At 43.0% G+C, this 18,381-nt stretch overlaps 1 protein-coding gene across 1 annotated transcript in view; it reads left to right on the top strand.

Annotated features, from left to right (window-relative positions):
• HEPHL1 (hephaestin like 1) overlaps positions 1–18,381 on the top strand; it is a 32,867-nt gene that overhangs the window by 13,594 nt on the left and 892 nt on the right. The window contains exons 6-18 of the mRNA XM_038143500.1: positions 117–285; positions 953–1,089; positions 1,247–1,378; positions 3,852–4,063; positions 4,476–4,626; positions 5,729–5,941; positions 8,494–8,707; positions 10,269–10,408; positions 11,486–11,626; positions 14,684–14,790; positions 15,278–15,500; positions 16,242–16,381; positions 16,972–17,131. Coding sequence (XP_037999428.1) covers positions 117–285; positions 953–1,089; positions 1,247–1,378; positions 3,852–4,063; positions 4,476–4,626; positions 5,729–5,941; positions 8,494–8,707; positions 10,269–10,408; positions 11,486–11,626; positions 14,684–14,790; positions 15,278–15,500; positions 16,242–16,381; positions 16,972–17,131 — 2,139 coding nt within the window. The remainder of the gene's footprint in view (positions 1–116; positions 286–952; positions 1,090–1,246; positions 1,379–3,851; positions 4,064–4,475; positions 4,627–5,728; positions 5,942–8,493; positions 8,708–10,268; positions 10,409–11,485; positions 11,627–14,683; positions 14,791–15,277; positions 15,501–16,241; positions 16,382–16,971; positions 17,132–18,381) is intronic.

Here is an 18,381-nt window from a genome sequence, read left to right on the forward strand (position 1 = left end):
AGTAATTGCTTCCAATCCATGTAGCTCCCTGAGAGTTTTGAATGTGCATTTGTGTCCATGAGATTGCTGACTCTGCAGGTGGTCAGGGATAGTCTCCAGATTCTTTCTTGTCACAGGTGGCATGGAGGCACTATATGATGTTCAGATCTGCCAGAAAAATCTGTCTCGCTCTTCACCAATCAGTCATAAGAGAAGATATTACATTGCTGCTGAAGAAGTGCTCTGGAATTATGGACCTGACGGTTATGATAAATTCACTGGGCAGGGTTTGAATGCCACTGGCAGGTAAGATTTCTTGTCAGCTCGCATTGTGCTTTAATTTCAGGAGTCTGTGTGCCACTGCCCCAGTGATTCACATGGGCTAGGTCCTACGCTGTCATTAGTTTTAATTGAAAGGGCAGGGAGGAATGGATTTAAACAGCCTTGTCAGGAAGCTGGATGCATAACTGTGATGCTTCAAGTTGCCTTCTGGAAGCACTTATCTTACTCCATTAAATCCATGGGGAAAGTGAGGCACGCCAAGTTCAACACAGTTAATGACCCTTCATCGAGACTCTTCAGGCAGCTTTCACACTTACAATCAGTGCAGTTCAAAGGTGCCACAGTTGCAGAATTTCCCTCCCTGATATTACTGATGGAGACAAATTGCATTATAGTGTCTCCCAGAAAAAACAACAATTAGACACATATTGTGCACAGTTCTTGCCTAAGGTAAGTGGATATAGATGTCTCCCTAAGTAAATCAGGGTTAAACATAAAAGTCTAATGTGCAATGAATGCTCATTTGTTGGCTAATTCAAACCAGTAATATCTTTCTTTGTGTGCTAGAAAAGTGTATGCAGATTAGTAACTTGGGAGGGTCATTTCTCCTGTGTCTGGAGTAATATCTTTATCTGAAATGGTCTGCTTGAACCTTCAATTATTTAACCAGTCCAATTTGCTAATTCCACAGTGAATCTGCAACATATTTCACACAAGGGACTGACAGAATAGGAGGGCAATACTGGAAAGTTCGCTATGTGGGATATACGGACAAAACATTCAGTAAGAAGACTTGGTCAGAGGACATGAAGCACCTGGGAATACTTGGTACAGTGAATACTTTCCCCTCCTGTCATTACATCGGGTTTGAATGTTGAACCATCTAGACTGAGGAGGAATTTAGGGCATGCAGCTCTCTCTTCTTCTGGTGGAAATGTGCTGGAGAGCAGTCCTTCTAACACCTTCCCTCACTCTGTTTTTTAAGGCCCTGTTATAAAAGCTGAAGTGGGAGATACAGTGCTGGTTACTTTTACCAACAAAGCCAGAAGAAGCTATAGCATTATGGCCCATGGAGTAAGCTTCAGCAAGCTGTCAGAAGGTGCTCCCTACTTAGATGGTAAGTTTTGGCTGCATTACTGGATTATCACCTCTAGAATACTTGAGCCTTAAAATCTGCTGCTGAGCTGTGCAGGTTTGCTCTTTTGTGGATGCTAAGGCACAAAAAGGATGATTTGATTAGTTTGCATCTACCCTTCATGTCACAATCAATGGGACTCCACAGTCTACAAATGTGATGGTTCTTTTCCTTGGATATGTGCCAGACAAGATATCTAAAACTAGATGAGGTCTATGCTGAACAAAAGTCACAAGCACAATCCAATTTCTATTAATTCTTATCTAATATTGCTCCATTTCAAAGAGTGAATCTCCTCTTGACATGCTCCAGAATTATGACTCTTAAGATTTGGCATGATGGCCCTGCTGAGTCTTTGGCTATAGCTATCCACATGGTCTCAGCGGCATCACTCCCAATTCTCTAATCCAGGCTGGTCATTGCCCTTGCTTTACTGTCAGGATAGTCAGTTTCAAAGGCAGCTTTTATCTGATTTCCCTGGAACACATCACAAAGCAGTGATAATCCTTATTAATTCTCATAAATATATAAATGCTGAAATGCAGTGTTTATAAAATTCTTCCTCTCATTTTGTGCAAGAACACAGTCTTATCATCTAAGTTTAACTATTGAATGTTAAATATCATGATAATTGGTAGGCACCTTTTACAGTCAGCAACAAGACCCTCTGGAGATGTGATTCTGTCTCCATGAACCACAGGTGTCTAGAGTTTGAGTTAGGGACTAAGCTTGAGATGGCCCAGTTAAGGTGAGATGAACCCCATCTACAGAGATAATGCTGTGGTCTCTGAAAAAGTGCATTTTCAGCACTGAAAAGGAATGTAGTTTTCTTGTTGCATAAATTGCTTTGTTTCCACTACAATGCATCAAAAGAAACTCATGGGATATAATCCCTCTTCTGAAAATTGTGCTGAGAGAGAAATAGGTCAACATGTAAAACTCATCATACAAGAAAATCAATGCAAAAGGCTTTATTAAATTGTTGTCTCTTGTTCCTGACCTTGTAACTCAACAAACTCGCCAGGAGGCAAAACATAAAAAAACAACTGGCTTGAGTTCAGCCTTGAAGTTATCTGCACAGATCCTAATGCCACTCATGTCAGAGAGTTCTCCAATGGAAGTGCAGCTTCCTGCTTGCAAAGCTTGTTGTGATTTCATTTATCAGTCCCTGGTAGCAGTGCCCTTCAGCACTGCACACTTTAGTGTGTAGCAAAATCAACCCAAAACCTAGAATTCAGCAGCCAGGTGTGCTGGCACACCTCTGGGTCTTCGGAGAGAAACTTGACTCCAGATTCACCAATATTCTGTCTGCCCCTTCTTCTCTCCTTTTAACTCTTGTGCCGTGGATTTCCATTACATCTATCTACAGGTGTGTACATGCAGAAATCCTGTAGGTATACATGCAGAGGCTGTAGGCTTATGCTGAGAGCAAATAATTTTTCAGAGGTTGTGAATTGTCTAAGTGCAGCTTACTCATGTGAAAATACTGTAAATAAAAATACTTACATCGAGAGATATCTGCAGATATATGGGGGTTTTTTTTCAGTGCTCTCAGGAAATACCCTTGCATGTTGCATTTGACACTTGTCAGCCTCAGAGGGCTTTTGACTCCAAGTCAATGTTTGCCTCATTGAGGACTGTTGCAGGATGAATCCAGCAGTATTGGATATTGTGGAAGCTATAGTCTGTTTTCTATTGCAGTTTGCAGCAAATAGCTGTGCTCAGATGTAATACTGCTATTTTCACTTGTGTCTAAGTTTCTAAGATTTTTTTTGAGTACTAGAGACTGAGTGTGCTGAGAAAATATAGACAATGGATGCTTAAGTGTCAAAGACAATCTAAATCCACCCTTTGCATAGCAGCAGACAATGGCCCAAATCCTTTAAAAGTAGCCTCCAACAAAGAACAATATCATCCACTCTCTGGAGGTGCTGACAAAGGCTCCTGTGCATTGCTACAGAATCAAAAAGAAACAATTACCAGGATCAGATTTGTTTTCAATTTCTAAAGAGCCACAGCTCCAGCTCCGCTCACTAATGTAATTGATTTGTTGGTGCTTAATGAAAAGCAGAGTCTGAGTTTGCGCCACAGATTAATTCCATGATAGGGCAGGTAAGTTACAAGCATTAGAGGAATCCATTTAAGCCCCAGGATGAGCTCTGCATGTCTTGTCTGATTGAATCCAGATAATCCAACATAGCATCGGAAGGTGTCTGAGTGGAGCAGCTGAACTTGTTCTGCAGGGAATTGGCTTGGTTGTCCCCATGGCACAGGACTCGGGTGAGATGTTCCCATGGCACAGCTGCCCAAACTATGGGATGGTGCTCGAGTTGTGGTGGCGAGGGGGAGCTTCTCCACAGAAATCTGTAGCTACGGCCAACTTCCATCTAACTCTTGTAGTCAGGAAGACAAAGCCTTCCTGTAATCTTGGTGCATCTCAACTTTGTCTCTCCAGGCTACCTGAAGCCAGGAGCCCACGTCAAGCCAGGTGAAACCTTCACGTACAAATGGAGGGTGCCTGAAAATGGAGGTCCAACAGAGAGTGACCCCCCGTGCCTGACCTACCTCTACTATTCAGCCACTGATGCTGTCAAGGACACCAACTCTGGCCTCGTGGGACCTTTGTTGGTCTGTCGGAAGAACACCCTGAATCATGATGGGACACAGGTGCCCAACATGAATATCTGCTTGTCCCTAAGAGCAGGGTGGTACACAGGGGGTTCCCATACAGACAATTTGCCCAGTTCCCAGCTCTGTTTACAGAGATTAAACAAATGTTACTCCTCAGGGTAAAAGCTGATCTAAGGGGATGGTTAAGAAGACAAAATCACCATTCCCTAATATTCTGGCTCTTCCCTAGCTTTTCTGTCTTTTGCATGCAAATAACAACTCTTTTCACACCCCATAAAGGACACTCTATTTATCCTTCTGGGCGATGAAAATGTGCCAATTCCTGTCTCTATGCAGACTTAGTAAGAAGGTGGCTTCAGGGAAAAGAAAGCTTTGTTATAAAAATCTATTCATTTTTATTGAATAGACTTTTTTTTTTTTAATGTCTTGTCTTCCTTCTTGTCTACAGAAAGGAATAGACAGAGAATTTTACCTCCTCTTTTCAATCTTTGATGAGAATGACAGCTGGTATCTGCACAAGAATATTGAAGCATTTACTGGAGACCCTACAAAAGTGGATGAAAATGATGCTGATTTCATGGAATCCAACAAAATGCATGGTAGTAAAAAATATCTAATATCTGTTAATGATATCTTTTATTCAATCATATTAGGAAGATGAGTTGGCAGGTTTTATCATCATTCATAGCTTTCTGCACTGCACTGGAGAGTGAGCTGGAAAGCTGTCAGTCAGCTTACGGCCGGCTCCTGGTGCCCTTGGAGTGCATGCTGAAACCCCAGTCACAACAGCAATGAGTGCATCCATCTACCAACTACATCTGGGAAAAGGGAACAGTGCAGTGGTTTTAGATACAATACTTAGTTCTGTAAAAAGGCACAATGCCAGAGACAGGTGCAGAAGAAGCCAAAGCTCACTAGTGCTTTAAATTTCACTGCTGGCTTTGGCACTGACTCATGCAATAAAATCTACCTGCTCTGCTCTGCCGTCTCCCATTTGGGCAGTGACTACATCTGGAAGAGGAGACACAAAGAGTAGGGGAATGGCCAAAAATATTTTATCACATCATTTCTGGATGTTAGTCTCTGACTTCAGCAGGGATCTCCTCCAAGGTATCCCTGGGATGACAGACTTGAGCAAATCACATAACCTATCTTTAGATATGTATTGTTAGAGAACTCTGGGGCTTTCTGGACCTGTCTATTTTATTCTTCTTCTATGAGATGGATCTCATCCCGAAGTTTTGTTCTTTTATGGCATTTTTCACACATTGATCACAGAGAACATTTGAGGATTAGGGAGTTTTGCCTTATGACACCCTTGTAACCCAGACTCTTTATGGCCCTCTCCATAGCCTTAATGATGTGGTTATACATTCTCCAGACTGAAAGGAGGTACCAAATTTGTACACATGGCTGGTGTCTGGGAGGTACACTCAAAAGCTCAGAGGAGGAGTGCTACATGACAATAGCAGAGAGCTATTACAAGATTTTACAGGCTAAAACCAAAGAGGTAGAAGTTATGAGTTTATAGGAATAGCACTTAGATGTTAATTTGGTGTCCTCCAATCCTACTTTTGCTTCACAAAATGCCCCTTTAGTGACTTGCTGAGTTGTGAGTCTTTGGCCAGGTGGGTGGTAGGAGACTCTGTGATGCATTTCCGTGGACATGCTGCTAACCTGGATTTTTTCCTTCTCCTCCAGCTGTCAACGGCTACTTGTATGGCAACCTGCCAGGCCTGACCATGTGCAAGAATGACAAGGTCTCCTGGCACCTCATTGGGCTGGGCAGTCACTACGACATGCACGGGGTTCATTTCCAAGGAAACACTATCGACTTGAGAGGGACGACAAGGGATGGGCTGGCCTTGTTTCCTCATTTATCAGGGACAGCACTAATGCAGCCAGACCGTGTGGGTATGTTCATGAACTGATTTTGGTTGTGTGGTGCTTGCAGATACCAGTGAGCCAAAATAACAGACAGTGAGATGCTCTGCTCTGCACAAGGTGGGTGAAAGCAAGGAGAGAGACCCTGGGGACTCAGCATAGATGAGAATTCAGGCTAGATTAGTTTTCTGGGAAGGTGTATAAATAAAATATGCATGTGCACCAAAAATCAGAGGCTTTAATGACGTGGGCATGGGCAGAGCAGCAGGCAGAGAGAGAGCTAACAGGATGCTCATAGAATTTTGTAATTCTCCAAACAGACTTTTTTAGAAAAGCAAATTCACTGCCATGTGGATAGTCAGCATTATTTAAGGTATTTTAGGACTTCAACAAAAGCTTTTCAGTAATAGTCAGTCTTTAGGAGTTGCTTCAGAAGCTTATACATTAAAGGTACTTTTAAATCTCATGGGTAATCCAGTGATTCATACTTCAAACCAGGAGAGTGTGAGTTGTTTGCTGGAGACACCAAATAATCTTCATAATATAGAGTATAACACTACTTTGCTTTTCATTGGTGCAACTCTGTTTAAATTAATAGAGTCATCAGGGTTGTACAAAGCTATGCCAAGGGCCATCCATGGCCAGGGCACCTGACAGAAATGTACATTGGAGTTGTGTATGTGCCGGGTTAGACCTCTGTTGCAGATCCTGTAAGACAAATGAAATTTTTCTTACACAAATTCCAAACATTTCCACTATCTGTCATGAAATCTGCTCTATAGGACTCACACAAAACAATTATTCGAAGAGATAATTAATTTTTGGCTAACTTTCTATCAGCAATAAGGGAAACAGAATGAATTAGCAGATATTTACAACTACCAATGCATGTGATTTTATTTTAATTACATATTATTTTATCTTTTTCATCTCTTTTGCCTCTGAAACAGAGGAAACAGACTGAGATCTAGTCTGGGCAGAGCCATTCTTCTAATTTTGGTTCTATCACTGACTCGCATACAAACCAGCTGTGAAAGTGCTTTCCTCCTTCACACAGTGCTAGCAGGTGGAGCTGTACAGGACAACATCACAGTCAACTTCTGCTTGAGTAAATGGGGAGGAGAGAAGGAGAGTATAAATATTATAATCTGCCCATGAACATGCCAAACAATGCTCCCACAATCACTACCACCTTTGACCACCAGAGCTACCAAAAAAAAAAAAAGGGCCCATGGTGGCTTGGCCTTTCATGAAGGGAGTGCAAAGGGTCAGAAAGTTACAGTTTATCTCAACTGTGCATATAGATAAATGGTTATAAGCAGGCATTCCTGTATTGTGGGTCTGTATCTGTATTGCAGATCCCTTTATCACCCTGATTACACCAGACGAACTGCAGGGGCTCCATGGAGAGTCTCTTGCACTGAAGGCTGGTACAGTGGCTCTGTGCTCAGGGACAAGGAACCAACATCTCTGAAACACACCCCTTGTTTCTCCATGCCTTTACTGAGTTTTGCAATGGGTGCTTCCTCCTCCTCTTCCTGTGTTCCTCATGGGCATGTCTGCAGCATGGACTCACTGGCAGTGAGGGCTCGCTGGCAAGCTTATTCCTGCTGCCAGTCATCTACGTGCATTTCAGCGTTTCCTTGGCCAAGCTGATCTAACTCAAATAGTTAGAAGTAATTTATGGTGATTTTTGAGCAAAGATGGAGCAGGCTGGTTTTTCCTATGGAGAAAACAACGTCAAGTCCTGCTGGGTCCTGCACTTGGTTCGCAATAACCCCATGCAATGCCAAAGGCCAAAGGCAGAGTGTTTGGAAAAATTCTCAGCAGAGGAGGACCTGGAGATGCTGATGTCAGCAGCTGAACATGATCCAGCGTGTGGCCAAGTGGCCAAGAAGGCCGATGGCATCCTGGCCTGGATCAGCAATGGTGTGGCCAGCAGGACCAGGGCAGTGACCGTCCCCCTGTACTCAGCACTGGTGGGGTGACACCTCAAATCCTGTGTTCTGTTCTGGGGCCCTCACTGAAAGAAAGACATTGAGGGGCTGGAGTGTGTCCAGAGAAGGGCAACGGAGCTGAGGAACGGTCTGGAGCACAAGACTGGTGAGGAGTGGATGAGGGAGTGTTTAGCCTGGAGAAAAGGAGGCTCAGAGGGGATGTTCTCACACTCTATAACTACCCAGGTGTTAGTCTCCTCTCCCAGGAAGTAACAAGTGATAGGAAAAGAGGAAGTAACCTCAGGTTGCATCAGGGAGTTTTAGTTCATTGGAGCAGGCTGCCCAGGAAGTGGCAGAGTTACAATCCCTGGATGTATTTAAAAGATTGTAGAGATGGCATTTAGGGACACGGTTTAGTGGTAGACTTGGCAGTGCTGGGTTAATGGCTGGCTTGATAATCTTGGAAGTCTTTTCCAGCCTGGAATATTCTGTCATTCTATTTAAACATTGTCTTGCTTGACTTTCCATACAGCATCGTACACTAGGATTATCTGAGGACAGATCAGAGATGTACACAGGACCTGGTTTGCCAATATGCCTGTTAGGTTTTTTGATTGCTTAAATGTCATGTGCTTTTCTTTCCAGGCACATTCAAAGTGGTTTGCAGGACTTTTGATCACTTTGTTGGCGGGATGAAACATCTCTACGAGGTCAGCAGCTGCCGCAACACCACCCGAGCCCAGCAGCAGCGTGGAGCCATGAGGCTCTACTACATTGCTGCAGAGGAGATTGAGTGGGACTATGCCTCAAATAAGAGCTCAGCACCAAAGGTTTACAACATCAGCAGCTATGAGGAAAGGTACCCAACCCAAAAAACAGTTGTGGGCACAGGACACACAGTGGAGGGGAAAATTTTGAAGCCCCATTTCCTGATGCCAACCTTGTTTTTTTAGGAGGAACTCTTCGCCAAGCATAATATGAGAAAATGTATTTACAAAGTCACAGCCTCTCAGTCTAGACTAGTTCACAGGCACCAGTTTCAAATGCTTTCATTTCAGAGTGTCTTGTAATGCTGTTGAATTCAAGAAGGCCTCCAAGCTTGTGTTCTAGCCCTGGCTCAACCTTACACTGATGCCCCCAAACCCCTTCCTCTCCCTTACTCTCCCCATCCCAGACTTCTGGTTTTCATAGAGGAGAAAGTCAGGCACCTGTTCCAGATGTGAGCTCCTGTAGGCAATGCAGAGGCATGATGGGGGTGCTGAGTCTGCTTTCCTGCAGCATGGTAGCCCCTAGATCCCCTGAAAAGATCAGAACATAAGTAACCCTGCAACTGAATCACTCTACTGTGTGAGGAATAAAAAAACTTGTGAAAATAATACACATTCCAGATCATATTGCATAGACTGGTCTCTGAGGACACTTTGGTGAAAGCAAAAAGGAACTTATGTCAAAAATAAACCTTAGAAAAGCATCTGTGAAAGTGCTCCTTGTACAGAGGAAGAGGAGTCTGTAAAAAATACACCTGAAGAGTCACAGGTGATGATGTGAGTTTAAAGAAAACAAACTCCAGTACTGTCAAAGGCTGCTGTTGCACACACAGCTCACTACACAGTAAGCACTATCCCTGGGGCAGTTTTTTGGTTTTATTTAATGTATTGTGAGCCAGCCTTGCAACTCCCCTGCCAGGGGCACCTTGGAGAGGAGCTGCCAGGAGGCAGCTGCTCCCAGAAGAGCGTGACTGCTCAGCTGCACAGCGGGTTGGGAGTGTCCTCTGCCGGCGAGTCAGCCCTCTGAGATCCCATGGGAGCAGCAACAAACTAGGGTAAACTTGGAAAGCATTCTCTTCCCGGTGCAGAACGGAAAATACATTTCTCCTTTTATCATCATGCTGGGAAAGCATCCAACCTGTGCTGTACACAGCTGCAAGAGGGAAGGGTAAAGCAGCTCCCTCTTATCTCAGATGATGGCATTTGTTTTCGAAGGTCAAGCTTTGTTTATCATCTTCCCGTGGCTGATAGCCAAGATAACAAAAGCAGCCATCATGATAAGAGGATTCAGGTTTCCAGGGACAAGCAGTATCTTTTATTGGAGCGAATGATGCAGCTGGAGAGGGCAGCTGAAACCACTCTCATCTCACACTTTACCCCTGCTTGAGCTCTGATGAAGGATCTGTGTTCTCAAAATTCTTGGAGAGTGCAGCTTATTCTCATCTTTACCTGTTTGAAGTGGGTGTGGATTCAGTGAGAATTATCACTCTTGCTATTTGCTGTTCAAAACCCCTTGCATCTCTCAGGGCCTTCACATCCATCAGCACATTGGATCAAGCTGTATATTCTCATTGATTCTATTGTGAATAACACAACAGTTACTGGCTTTCAGCTATGTACACTTTAGTGCTTTTATTGCATTTTATTTTGCAGCTATGGGCATGTTTTCCTGAGCCAAGCAGAGGACCTGATCGGTTCAAAATACAAGAAGGTGGTCTACAGGGAGTACACAAGTGGCAACTTCACACAGCGTAAAGTGAGGACAGAAGAGGAGGAACACTTGGAAATCCTGGGCAAGTAGCTCTCGTGTCTCACATACCAAGCCTGTGGTCAGGGAGAGGATTGCTTTCCAAAAGCTAAGATGTTTTCTAGCTTTTTAAAGATGGAAAATATGGAACAATGACGCCTATTTCAGATGTCAGTGACTTTACACACTATTTATGTCATTGTTGAGTGTAAAGATCCTTTCCAAATTAAAGAATTCAGTATTGGACATCAATAAGGAGTATCCTAAGGAGTGCTATAATGGCAATTCTAGGATTCACCTTAGATTCAGTGCTTGTAACATGGGGGAGACTCTTGTAAACAGATTAAGACAACATTAAGGAGATGGATTTGTGTTTGCAATTGGCAAGCCAAAATTTTACTCATCATAAAATAACCATCAGTTCATGTTTTTTTATGTTGTGAAAAGCAGGCAACAACTGGTCATAAAATAGTCATAGAATTTTAGAATGGAAGATCATTGATGTCCAATTCCTGGCCCTGCATGACTCACACCATGTGCCTGAGAGCACTGTCCAAGCCCTTCTTGAACTCTGCCAGGCTTGGTGCTGTGACCACCTCCCTGGGGAGCCTGTTCCAGTGCCCAACCACTCCCTGGATGAAGAACTTTTTCCTAATACTGAAACTAAGCTTCTCCTGATACCATTTCATACTCTTCCCTCAGGATAACCTTCTCTAGGAATAAAGTTACTATTTTCTTTTCTGAAGGACAGAGTGAAAAAAAAAAAAAGCTTTTTTTGGGTTTTTTTGGGGTTGGTTTTGGTTTTGGTTTTAAGTGGCAATTACCAGCTTAAATAAAAATTTGAAAGATTCAAAAACCATCCTCAGGAATTTTCCTTAAAAACCAGCTGTGCAAAGACCTGTCTTCAGTGAGAACAATTCTCTTCGTTGACTGAAAAGGGATTATTTATATATATGGAGCTTTTAATCAGCTGAGATGAAACAATTTTGATGGCTTTCCTGGAAGAACAGAAAAGCCCAATGGTTTTGTAGAGACCTTGGCTCTACTCCCAGGCCAAGCTATTGAAAGTTTGTTGAATTCAGAAAAGCAGCATTAAACACTGGCATCTTCTGTTTGAATTTAGGGCCATTACTCCATGCCGAGGTTGGTGACTCCATACTGATTGTATTTAAGAACAAAGCCAGCAGGCCTTACTCGATAAGTGCACATGGTATAGAAGAGGTTGGTTGTGAAGAACAGCCTGAGACACCAATTACCCTCCCTGGTAAGGGTCCCTTTTTTTCTTTTTCCCCCCTTTCTTTTCTTTCAGCTACAAAGGCTGTATATAAAAGCATTTTAGCACATTAATGATAATCTCTCTTTCAAACTTGCCAATGTCTATATGTTCTCCCAGGCATAATATGCTCAATGCTTATTCAGCTACAGTTCTGAATTTCTAGACGTGTAGGTTCTTGATCAAGTGAGCATGTTTGGGCAGAGAACAAGCCTTCATTCCTATCAGGGTAGAAACAAGAATGTAGTATCACTAGACAACCTCCAAAAGAGAGAGAAGCAGGCCCATAATCACAGAAATGCGAGCCAGTGCTGCATTTGGCTCCAGACTGACACTCTAACAATGTTTCAAAAACTTTCAAATTCAGAGGTACGAATTGCAGATGTTGATATTAACTCTGCCTCTCTCAAGCTACAGAGAATTGGCATCTGCATTCAGAGTAATGCATAAAATGCCAAATGTAGCTGTCATGTGAATTAATAACCTTTGGAAAAGTGTGTCAAATATGCCTCAGTGTCTAGTGAGGAAAACAGTGGAAAATAGTTTTTCATATAGAAAAATTCCTGTTTAACTTTTTGAACTTCAATTTTTTTGTTGAGTTTATGTTCTAAGTAGGAAGTCAAACCCAGGCATTGGAAGTCAATCCCAAATGTACCCACCTTTGCTTTCCAAAACCCATGCAAATTTTTTTTGCGGTATTTGTGAACTCCAGTGTGAAACTAAATATAAAGAAATTGTGATGTAATAAAGGTCTTTGCAAGCTGAAATTTCTTTCCTGTGAGCAGCTGTGTCGGTACAGTACAAATTCACAGAAACTCATGTCCAAATATGAGCCAACATCTGCCGTGCTGGAGTTTGGTGAAGGTATACCTGAGCTTAATACATGGGGAAGGGGAAAGAAAAGGAACTGATTTATATGCATTCCCTTGTTTTGTTATTTGCTCCATGATGATGTTGACGCTGTTAGGCTGGTGTTTGAGATGTAACAACGGGAACACTGCTGTCATGTCTCCTGTGTCCACATGGGAGCAGGCTTGGCATGAGTTAGATGAGGGAAGGTGTTTGTGTTTGAGAGTAAGCCAAAAGCATTCTTCAGCAAGATCTAAGGACTGACTTTTCCTTAGGAGTTTGGAAAGAGCAGTTACCATAGAAATAAAATCTCTGAAAATAAGAAAAATTTCTGGGCACCTCAGTCCCCACCAACATCATCTAGAAATTCTCACTGTCTTTCTTCCTAGGCTGGCTGGACTGCTCCCCCCAAACTTGCCAAAGACTGTCTAATTCTACTAAATCCTAAATCAGTCATCAGACAGATTTGCAAATTGACAAACTGTACTCCTGAGAGCACTGCCAGGTCCTGAAGAAACTGTGGGGGCCCTGGTAAATAGATGCAGAAAGCATATCCATAGCAACCTATGCTAAACCATCTCTCATCTGCCACAGCTTTGTTCTCTCCCTGACCATTCTTCCAATTACCCAGAAGGAAAAAAGGGAGAAAACATCAATTTTCCTCATGTTTATAGCTTTTTTTTCAGGGGTTATGCCTTATTTGCATTTCAAAGATCGGTCTTCAATGCCTTCTGAAGAGTGTCAGCTTTTAAGTAGGGTGGAGATTTTTTCCATTTACAGCTTCCAAACATCCTGAGCTGAGGAGGAAAAGGCAAGGAAGGGGTGGAGGACCATGAACAGCCTTCCTTCTCAGATCACACCGTCTAAAAAGAGGTGATGATATGTAGGTTAGATACAGGTGGATGAGAAACATTTCCCTGGCCTATGTCTCCATGACTTGGACTTAATGTCTCCATGACTTGGACTTAATGTCTCCATGACATGATGCTCATCTTGTAAGAGTAAATGATATTGCAATGCTTACACGAGACCCATCTCATATTGTATGAGAGCTGAGAGTTACCACTTTTTTGTTTTTGTAGTTACTGCTGTACAATTAAAACCCACTTTTGCATGATGCATGGCCAGTGTAGTGGCTCAGTGACACAAAAACTAGGCTCAGTCACTTCGCAACCCTTAAAGCTTGAAAATTCTCCTTGCCTAGATACCCACAGCTATTGGCTACAGCTGTTGGGTTGTAGCTGTACTAAAACCATGGTTCTGTGATTTCCCAGTTTTCACCTGACTCATAGCATGTCCCACGATGTTCTTGGCTGTTGTCACCCTGAAAGACTTTTGGGACAGAGATTGCTTGGTTCAACATTTCTCCACCACTTGAAAGGGCAAGGTGTTGACCACATCTCGGTCTCCTACCCTTTCCTGAAGTACCAGCAAAAAAGCAAAGCAGGGAAACACAGCATAGGCAGTTCATCTGAACACTGATGTTTGTGCTCAGTGCAGAGAAATACCCAAATAGATAATTTTATCATCCATTTGTTACGGGTTTTTTTAAATCAGAGGTGAGGGAATTTCTTCTCGGGGAGGATGTTGCACAGATTATGACATTTGGGAAGGGAGAGAGGTTCTCTGGTAATTGCTGTGGAGCAAGGTCTTATCTGGAAGATGAAAGAACCCCTCTGCTTCTCCCAGACAGCAGGTTGGTACATATCCAGCTCTCCTATCTGGGCCCCCAGCTGACACACTTCTGCAGCACCCTCTGCAAAATCCCAGTGGCAACTGCCACTTCTTTTTGCCCTCTTCAGTTGAGAAGGTCCAAGAAACATTTTCTGGGCTTGGCTCCCAATGCCTCATCTGACCTTAAGTACCAGCAGCCGAGATCATTGAATTAATTACTGCAGGTTTTGCCAAAAGGAAAGATGAAGAGTCCTGTCTGTAAACTTCCTTCTGCGGGATGCCACTATTGTCAGAGTCATTTGCAGATCTTCTTTTCCAAAGCAATCTGCCTTCATTTACACCACTGGAACCTCACTGACCTCCTGGAGGGCAGAATCATATCCTTATCCCATTGCTGCATGCTTCCACAGGTAGTTTTGATGCAGACAGTTTTTTGAGGAGGAGGGTAGGAGGTCTGAGTTAGATACTATTCAAAGCCTCTAATACTTAGCTGCTCAAGGTAAAATTGTTCTCTCTCTGTTTCAGGGGAAATAAACACCTACAGGTGGAATGTCCCGGAACGATCCGGTCCTGGCAAAACAGATCCAAATTGTATCACTTGGGTTTATTATTCAACAGCAAATTTTGTTAAGGTAACCAAGAAATGGCCATTAAAGCCTGCATTGCTTCACCTAACATGTCATGCCTTGTGTAATGTTTCTGAAAGGATCCTGCTTCTCAGCTGGGAGAGGACCACAGGCTAGAGAAAACATTTACAGAGCTAGATGCGTTGTCCTCTGATAACATTGTACATGCCTGGGTAACTTAATCTATGGAAATCCCAAGGGATGCACCACAGTAATGTGATTTCCTCTTTAAAGAATAGTTGAAGGGATTTGGGGTAAAGACAAAACCTTACACAAAATCACAGAAACACAGAATAAGTAAGGTTGAAAGGGACCACTGGATGTCATTGCTTTGGTAAATTACCAGAGAGACACACAGAGAAAGAAGTTTTTAATCAGACTGATTTTTTTTCTCATCTGATAGGAAAAAGCACTTTATTCTTCAGTTTATCTGTATCTATTTCATAACTGGATGAACTGGAAATCTGTAATGCATATATTTATTTTATTTCAGGACACATACAGTGGTCTGATTGGGCCTCTTGTAGTTTGCAGAAAAGGAACCTTGGATGAAAGAGGTCTAAGGAAAGACATAGATCGTGAATTTACTCTTCTGTTTATGGTGTTCGATGAAAATGAATCCTGGTATTTGAAAGAAAATATTGAGACATACCTTCATAAGAATCCTGATGATTTTAATTCCACTGAGAACTTTGTAGAAGGCAACAGCATGCATGGTACGTAGGACTCAGCAGCAGCAGCCAAGAGGAAAGAGGTTTATTTTTCACAGCCCTTTTAGGAAGACATTGGACTCAGTCTGCAGTTACCCAGCCGTGTGACAGCTTCATAAACTGCAATGCTGGAAACTAAAAGATTTCACAAAGCCCAGCCAAGATATTTTTCTAACAAGATAGTTTACTCTTATACTTTCGGGAAGAGGCTGCCCTGCCAGGATTCCCTAGTCATTTGGGAGCTGTGTTCCCCCAAGGCTTGTTTTTTAGGAGCATAGGGATGATATTTTAAAACTGTGGCTGTATTTCCAGCCAGTCCAGGAGCCAGGCTGGATAGACTGGATGGGAACACACACAGCCCTGGCAAAGCAATCTTTTCTTTCTACAGCTGGTGCCCATTTTAGGCAACAATTCTATTCCCTCTTTTCCCATGTAGCTTCTCAGCATAAATCCAGTTTGCTCAGGAGTTCAATCTCAACCAGTAAAAAAACAGTTTGATGCTCTGTAAGACAGAAAAATGCTTGCTGATGTATACTTAAACAATTTGGAAACTGAAACAAAAGCATGACTGTCTCCCTGCAGTGGCAGTGGTCACTGGGGACAGCACTTGTCCTGACCACACATGCCTGTCCCCTCTCTGCCTGAGCACTACTTCTACCCTGAAAGTGCAAAGGGTGCCTGAAGCAGAGGTTATAATCACCCATACCATGGCAAATTATAATCATTCCTATTTTGTCATTCTTCCAGCAATCAATGGGAAGATTTACAACAGTCTCTTGGGTCTAACGATGAATGAAGGTGATAGGACAAACTGGTATTTGATAGGAATGGGCAATGAAGTGGATATCCACACAGTTCACTTCCATGCACAGACCTTCATCTTCAAGGTTGGTAAAATAAATCAAAGTAAAACTTTTTTAGTGTGATGGGAAATTTATGAGAAAAACAAACAAAAACAATCCATATTTCCAGCCTGGTTTTGTCACTTAGGCACAGAGCCCTGGGCTGATGCTGAGGTTGGTGGGAGTTTTGCATTTGAAGGAAATACAAAATGAATGAGACACTTGCAAAGCTTCTATTACCCTAGCAGAGGAAATGCTTAGGTGGGTTAAAATATGTGATTACCCATAAGTTTGAGGGAAAATACAGGGAGGAAATGAAAGTTATGCCAGGTTAGAGGATGGTTTCATGCTGTGACAGTTTGCCACTGGCAGGACTACCTGAAAAATATTTCAAAGAAACACCTTTGCTCAACCAAAAGCTGGAGTCATCAGGAGGGGTCTGCAACAGCAGATTGTATAATGGACTAAATGAGAGGTGTCCACAGACATCAGTTTCTCTGAATGACGGTCACTAGACATGAACAAGAAGCATTTGATCTACCTTACAGAGCTGGAAGTCTGACTGGAATATTTCAGTGCCCATAGGGGAGTATTTGAGGCACGACTCTAACAATTCTGATTTTGCTTTGCCACAGACAGATAAGGACCACAGAGGAGATGTATATGACCTTTTCCCTGGGACTTTCCAGACAGTTGAACTCGTAGCAGAAAACCCTGGAACGTGGCTTCTGCACTGTCACGTGGCTGATCACATCCATGCTGGCATGGAGACAACCTACACCATCAATAAATCAGGTGCAGTATCAGAAACATCCTGGGACTCAAAGGTGGTATTGCAGCACAACTGTTTGGAAGGCAGGGATGAAAGGAAGAGAGCTCACCTGTGCACTGGTGGGAAGCACCTGCACTGCCATGGCCAGCTAGCAGTGATAGGAGACAGGACAAACACTCCTAGTGACGTGGCAATCTTTGGTGCACTTTGCTGCAACTTGAAATCATTTGGTGCTTCACAAGTGCCCTTCTGAGACAGTGGCAGCCTAGGGACCATTTGTCATTTAAAAGTGGCGCAGAAAACATCTGCAAAGCTGTTTTCCAGCCTCTTTGCCTCACTGTGCAGGAGGGCCTACAGTCTGGCATGGTGCTGGTTCCTCCCTGTGAGCCCTGATGACTTGCAGAGCTGTTTGGGCTCCTCCCTGCACAGGCAGACACCAGCTGGGATAAAAGGAGCTCCAGAAAATGGTTGTTCATCTTGTCCAAGAAACAGGTGATCTATTGACTAAGAAAAGTTGGCAAACTTTTTGAGTGGGGCTTGTCTCTTCTGACACATGTGAGTGAAGCTAAAAGTGTTTTGTTAGCCTCTCCACATCACGTTGCTTCACTAAACATCTGGATCCAGCATCTCCTGCCTAGGTTCCCACTATGCTGGCTACACTCCTCCACAGGAGTTGAAACAGTGCCAGTAGGTACACCTCATACCTATAACCCTGTATCAGCACGATGACAAATGTAGATGCCAAACGTAGCCAAAATACTCCTTCCTTGGATATCATGAATTTATTTGACTACACATATTCGTGTGGGCTGTGAGATTTCAAATGGACAAGAACTGAATCATGGAATGGTTTGGGTTGGAAGGGACCTTAAAGATCATCTCGTTCCAACCCCCCTGCCATGGACAGGGAGGGACACCTTCCACTAGACCAGGTTGTTCAAGGCTCTATCCAGCCTGGCCTTGCACACTTCCAGGGATGAGGCATCTACACCTTCTCTGGGCAACCTATGCCAGTGCCTCACCACCCTCATCATAAAAAATGTGTTCTTTATATCCCACCTAAATCTACCCTCTTTCAGTTCAAAAGTTACTCCTTGTCCCAGCACTACAGTAAGTAGTAGAGTAACAGAGATGCCTACAGAGAAGGGGAATGTTGCCCATGGAGCTGCCCAGAGGAACAGCTGTGATGATCTAATCACAATTTCTGTTCAGATCAACAAGGTAGAAATAATGCAGTAAAGACAACTCTACTTTTTCAAAAGAGAAAAAATAT

The sequence above is a fragment of the Motacilla alba genome, chromosome 1, assembly GCF_015832195.1.
Source record: "Motacilla alba alba isolate MOTALB_02 chromosome 1, Motacilla_alba_V1.0_pri, whole genome shotgun sequence".
NCBI lineage: Eukaryota > Metazoa > Chordata > Aves > Passeriformes > Motacillidae > Motacilla > Motacilla alba.